Source organism: Augochlora pura, unplaced genomic scaffold (genome assembly GCF_028453695.1).
Source record: "Augochlora pura isolate Apur16 unplaced genomic scaffold, APUR_v2.2.1 APUR_unplaced_192, whole genome shotgun sequence".
NCBI lineage: Eukaryota > Metazoa > Arthropoda > Insecta > Hymenoptera > Halictidae > Augochlora > Augochlora pura.
This window is the reverse complement of record NW_027582017.1, coordinates 2,559-9,068: the sequence shown is the minus strand read 5'-3', so window position 1 is coordinate 9,068 and position 6,510 is coordinate 2,559. Positions and strand designations below refer to the sequence as shown.

The 6,510-nt window shown below is 41.3% G+C and overlaps 3 protein-coding genes across 3 annotated transcripts in view; all 3 read right to left on the bottom strand.

Annotated features, from left to right (window-relative positions):
- Positions 1-922: 922 nt before the first annotated feature.
- LOC144477561 (uncharacterized) lies at positions 923-1,906 on the bottom strand. The gene is made up of 3 exons (XM_078195290.1): positions 1,838-1,906; positions 1,659-1,723; positions 923-1,314 (listed from the first exon to the last, which is right to left on the bottom strand). Exons 2-3 carry the CDS (start codon positions 1,663-1,665, stop codon positions 923-925), a joined length of 399 nt encoding a protein of 132 aa, XP_078051416.1. The 5' UTR covers positions 1,666-1,723; positions 1,838-1,906.
- Positions 1,907-3,544: 1,638 nt separating this feature from the next.
- Positions 3,545-4,812, bottom strand: LOC144477560 (uncharacterized; the record flags this gene model as incomplete). The annotated part of the gene is made up of 1 exon (XM_078195289.1): positions 3,545-4,812. A coding segment is annotated over one exon (1,080 nt), but the record flags the coding sequence as incomplete, so codon positions are not given.
- Positions 4,813-5,797: 985 nt separating this feature from the next.
- The window catches only part of LOC144477562 (uncharacterized), a 1,768-nt gene continuing 1,055 nt past the window's right edge, over positions 5,798-6,510 (bottom strand). Inside the window, exon 3 of the mRNA XM_078195291.1 lies at positions 5,798-6,508. Coding sequence (XP_078051417.1) covers positions 6,077-6,508 — 432 coding nt within the window. The 3' untranslated portion in view covers positions 5,798-6,076. The remainder of the gene's footprint in view (positions 6,509-6,510) is intronic.

Here is a 6,510-nt window from a genome sequence, read left to right as displayed (position 1 = left end):
TTTCAAGTAATCTTTTCCTTTGCCGAAATGCAATCCGCGGCTTTGTTAACGAGTTAATAATGAAAAAAGATAGCTGCGCACGGACGATTTTTCGTGCTGCTGCGCATGCGAGCCAGCCGGCTGAAACCTATCTCGCTGTCAGGAGAGAGGGCCGCGTATCGCCTATGAGCCGCGTTCGATCATCGAACAAGAATTTCATGAATTTCTTATTAATTTAAAAAAAATTCACAAATATTATTAATGAAAAGCTTACCAATTCAGTTGTAAATGTCGTCATCCAGAAGTTGTAATCCACGTATGTAATCGACGTATGTAGAACGGCACAGATTACACTAACTTTCACTTTCACTGTACTATTATTCCACACTGATCACGAATTACTCAACAATTGACACATCTCCGAAGTTTTCAGCGTTATTTTGTGTGGTCCTGACGAAAAAAAGGTTTTCCAAACTGCAACACGGTGTAAGGATTTTCAGACGAAAGCCAGACTGGTACGCCGGCAGAATAGTCGAGAGTGAAAGTCATAAAGTAAGGAGTGACTGAAACAGATGTCTCCAATGTTTTGGAGCCTCGAAGGATCTTTCGCAGACAATGAGGGAAAAGACTGTGACTGTGAAAATTACGGAATCTCCTTCCTACTGAATCTCGTCCTGAGTCTTATAAAAATTCGAATTAATTTCATCAGGCTAAAGAGTTTAGCTTCACGTTTTATCAAGTTATAATTTGACTGGAAGGGTTTCGAACAGTCAATTCGAGCATTTTTAAATTGATGTGATTCTGTAAATTCGTGTTTCAACGGCTTCAGACTACTTGAGCAGGTGATGGAGAATACGTAGGCATCTTTAAACATTCGTTTCATTTTATTCAATGATGGGAAATATAATGCAACATCGAAGTTATGCCAAGATTATGTCGAGTTTCACTTCAGCCATTTGAGGTGAGACGACGACGAAGATGGAGTCTTCTTCTTCACGCAGATCTCGACGTTCTCGTCGTCGTAATGCATCACGCACTTGGCGGCGGTAGAACAGGGACAGTCGCCTGGGTCAGGATCTTGTCCATCGCAACAACCCGGTGCGTCCGACGGAGCGGCGCATATCAGATTCACCTTGTCGAAACACATTTGTACGTTTTCCTTGTTGAATGGACAGGTTCTTACGGTCTGAGTTCCGTCTGCTTTGCACTCGTAGTACTTGTGACAGTCGGTGTCGTGAGGGATGTACTCAATAGTGTCGTCCGGGATGTTTGCTGGACAGGTAGCAGCGTCCGAAAGAGCTATCACCGCGACAACTGTCACCAAAATGCATATTCCTGAAACGTAACAAACATCGAGTCACGACTGACGTCAATTTAACGACTGAAATATTATCTGGAACAGGAAATCGGTAACTAAAATTTTAGTAATGAACGAGCACACTGCGCAGAATATTTTTACGTCAAAATCACCCATGTTATCTTTTCGCACGCGTTAATATTTTTGTTATGCTTTTCAGGAAGCTGTCTGCAGAATCCAATAAGAAACGTAATAAAAAAATTAGTTCGAAATTGAACTGTCACATCGTTCGTGTTACTCTACTTTCTTACATACTGTCGTCTAACTATCGTTGAATCGCGATCGTATTTTGTATACTGAACAGAAAGTTGCTAATACTTACCTTTCATGATGACCGTTAACTTAGTCCCCTTGATTCTGATATACGATTACTGACTCGTCAGGCAACTGTGAACAACATGCAAAAGGAATCATTTTTATATACTGCTGAAAGCGTTATCGGCTATGGGGATTGCCAGATGGAATTGACATATTACAGTTTGGATAGTTGTTCACACAAACCATACGAGCCCGTTGAGTTTTTATTCGTTAATTAGCTGGAGATCCGTCCGGCGAGAACGCTGTGTGCAAACAATTCTCAGTATCGGCCATGGCAGGTATTAATTGTTTCGATTTGATAACTGAAAATCATTTGCATACACGTTGCATCATTTCAAGCGATTCATTGCTGGCTCGGCCAGCGAGTGGCTGCCGTCACCTTTGAACATGTATTTTATCCTCCGTTGATGTTTCATTGATTTAGAACTCGTTCGATTGACTCGAACCGTGACGTCGATCGTCTTTCCTCATCCATCGTAGACTCAGCTACTTTTTTTAACGCGTAAAAGTCAACGTCGCGGAGACTATGTTAATTTTCGTGTATCTATCAGTTAACTACTTAAGCAAGAATTTCAGTTTCAACGGCTTGGTACCAAAATGTGGTGTTTGCATTCGGCCCAAATATTCCATCGCAGGCCAGACACGTGTTAATGTTTTGACCCAAATATCCACGAGTTCTATATACGGTAGTAGCTCAAGGGGTTAATAGACGATTGAAAATAACTCGTTGAAATTTCGAACGCTCCGACGAGTTATTTGCATACGGACAGCCAATACAGGTGTCGAAATATGCGACATCCCGTGTTCTATGACACTCTGATAGCATGTCCTCAGGAATCTCATTTGTACGTAAACAATGCACCGGATAACTTCCTGTTCCGTCTGTTCTGTGAAATATACAGAAAAAGGTGTTATCAGAAGAATCGATTTTATCGTTCCCGAATGAGACAGTGGAATTGAATGCTGACGCAATAAATATGGCGGTCAGGCATCTGCCGACGTAAAAAATTATACGTCTCTTGGATTGGGTAATTCCAACGATAAGCGTGTTACGTATCAATTAGTAACCGTCAGAAGACAGATATTAATTTATAGATTTAAAATTAATTGTTAGATTCTCTTTCAAATATTTTTTAGACAAATAATAATACTTAAAAAGTTTATTATAAAAAAAGTAAAAATTATAAACAATAAATTTGAATGTAAATTTGAATTAGAAATTTGTATTAAATAGTGGTTATTTTAGTGCCAGCATCAGCGGTTAAACTATTGCTATAAATTAATTTTTATAATTTTAAAGATTAAGTTAATAATATTTTTCATGCTGATCGCGGCACACGGATCTAGGCGCTCGTCGACTAAGTTTTTCATTTCCATCGATCAATAACCGAAAGTACTAATATTATTAACACGTCGCTTATAGCGGTGCATGCGTAGCACTAAGTCGTAAGTTCAACTGCGAAACTGAATAGAAAATCAATAGAACAACTAACTAACTTTGATAAACCCGGGACGGGTCAGCGAAAGTTACACGTGGGACGCGCGTCACCCCAATAATGCCGACAACAAAATCATGCTACTGTGACCGTTAATCAAAATCTAACGAGTCTATTTACAGCTGAGCGGCACCACTTAACATTTCGCTGAGAAATAAAGAAGCATGAATTATAAAACAAACGGCTGGGATATCAAACTCCCCATGCGACCGTTCCAAGATTAAAACATGTTTAATAAATTTATTTACATTACTACTTTATACAATTATTTATATAATACTTCGTACACTTATCATATAGTTATTTTATGCTGGTAGGTTATTGACAATAACCGAGCGTCATGACGAAACAATTCAGTATAACTACAAATATATATTCGGAAAACCATGACAACTCTTGCTATAAAAGGTAACAAAAAAATTGGTTCACATTACGAGTATTTCTCCCTTATTGTGATTATTCCTTGTACGGCATTCTACTTCACGCATGCGTCGAGGTACAGTGCCATTATCGCGAAGCTATCGCATTTAAAAGCCCGGGCAGGATGAACAAATGGGGATGTTCGATGGGTTTGGCGAGGTGTTAACACACGACGTTCTGCGGCCAATCGCACGTTTGCGTTATCTTGTTGTATCGAAGATCGGCGGAGCATCGTAACAATGTTTTTCTGCCGCGGTAACACTCGTAGTAGCTGGAACAGTCAGTTGGACACGGGAAACGCACTTTTCCCGTACAATGGATAGGGCAATCTGGACTAATCGGGGTTTCAGTAGTTATTGAAGTGGTTGGACTCGGAGTATTTGTAGGAGTCGTGGGACTTTGAGTAGTTTTAGGAGATTGCGTGGTTGTAGGAGTCGTGGGACTTTGAGTAGTTTTAGGAGATTGTGTGGTTGTAGGAGTCGTGGTACTTTGAGTAGTTGTAGTACTTTGTGTGGTTGTAGAAGTCGTGGTACTTTGAGTAGTAATAGGAGTTTGTGTAGTTGTAGGAGTCGTGGGGCTCTGACTAGTTCCAGGTGTCGTAGAAGTCGTGGGAACATCTGGGATAGGTCTGACACATTCAAAGCTCCTCGGATCTTTGCAAATCCCACTGATATAGTCGAATTGAAGACCCGGCGCGCACTTTTCCAAAATGGAGTCACCGTTCACACATTTATAATATCGGTCGCAGAAGCATGGATGAGGAAGCTTCCTGGAGCCCGCAGATGGGCACAAATTAAGTCCCATGTTTGGGGCGCATCGCGCATTAGTTTTCCAGACACAGAGGCCCTTCAGGTGGTCGAAGTGCAGTCCTCCTTTGCAGTATTCCAGAATCTTCCGACCATTCTGGCAACGATAGTACAAGGTGCAATCTGTTTCATGGGACAATGTACTCACACCGTCTGATGGACATTTCCTCGCAAATGGCGGCAAGTCATTGCAATAGCTGAAGTCCACTGCGTCGAACATGACACAGCTATTGGAACCCCGATCGAACAACATTCCTGCGGAACAGCTTTGTAGAATCTTCTTCCCGTGTGAGCAAAGATAATATTGCTGGCAAAGACACTCGTGCGAGTAACGAACAATCTCCGAGGAACCTTCCGGTGGACAGTCATTTGTTATCACGTTGGAGAACACGCCGGTCGCCATCACCATCGTGGCAATCACCACGAACGTCACTGAAATTACATATTTAACGTTAAATCATCCGTCTGGATACATCGCAGCATCGCGTGCAGAATACTCGTTACGAGGCTGGCTTTGCAATTGCTCCCGCGCGTAACGGAAAGATAAGTAGAATAAGACAGCAATGGCCAAACGCGATGACAAAACGTGCAATCCAAGCGTTCTTCGCGGAAAGTGCGACAGCGTGAATATCGAGAGAATAACATTCTAAGGACAAAAAGAACTCGTGTCACGCGTCGTATCTATATCTCGAATTGCGAACGATCGATTCTATAAATTTCGTCAGGGCTTCCGCGTACATTTCATTCGAAATTATATTGAATCTACGTACTCACCAGTCATGCCGTATGAATAATAGGACAAAGTTCAGAAAACAACGAGTTCCTTCTGATTTGCTACGATGTATTACAAAATGAGATATACATATACTACCTTTTATAAACCAATCAACTTATCGATGCTGACAGTGTGGGTATCCTGACGGATAACCGACTTCTATGAAACCGAGCACTTGTGATAATGACTAACCAGATTAATTTCGTAAATTGTTCCCAATATGTACACTGGAAAAATGATGTTCCGTTTGATGATACTGGAAGAAATCCAGTGTCGCAATAATAGAGATTACGATGGGAACTCTAGCTTCGATTTGAAGGATAGACAGGTTGCAGAGTGAACTTGTATAGTGATGAGAACGTACGTATGTTTAAACATTTATACTAATTTATGCTATAACATGTACACTAATAATTAGGTAAAAACTGCAAAGAACGAAGAGATAGAAGTTAAGTGCAAAATATAGATTACCATGTAATGATATAAGAGCACGATCGGTTGCAAATCTGTAACTGTATCGATAAATAATAAGTACTAGTAACTGAAGCTACAACCTCCCAGAAATGAGTGCTGTAATTTGAAATAGATTGTAACGGGACTAGGTCAACGGAAGCAACCGCAAAATGCAAATCAAAATCTTGTCGCGTGAGGAAGAGTACGATATTTTATTATCGTTTCAGAGGTTGCTGTAACATAATACATATACAATGTTAGCATTACAATGAGAAACTTAACTCAACGTTATAGATAATTTGTGTGAACACTCCAAATATTTTGAAGGCGCCTGACATGATTTCATCGCAAACCCGCAGCCGCAACCAAAATTTTTAACACGTCCAAGTACTTTCGTTAAGCAAGAAGTGTCCACAAAATCATCTCGAGAATACGTTTCAGTCGAAATACATGTGTAATAAAAGATAAGTTCTTATGCCATCTTTCTGCACTCAGGTACATTCTTTATATAATCACATACGCGTAATCTAGGGTTAAAGACTAGACCCACCCCACAAGCATAAACTACATATTGCCCATTGTCACAGTGGTAGTACAATGTGCAATCATTTTCGTGGGGCAGATTCCCTGAACCTGTACTTGGGCATGTGGCCTTTTCCGTGAAATCAGTTCCCGGATAACTTGCGGTAGTGCTTGGAGCCTCGGACGATGCTGGCTCGTCTGTTGCCGGATCGGTAGGAACTGGTACCTCTGTGGTTGGTTCAGCAGTTGCTGGCTCCGGCGTGGTTGGTTCAGCAGTTGCTGGTTCTGGTGTGGTTGGTTCAGCCGTTGCTGGTTCGGTAGGAGATGTTCCTTCAGTTGCCGGTTCGGTAGGAGCTGGTCCTTCAGTTGCCGGTTCGGTAGGAG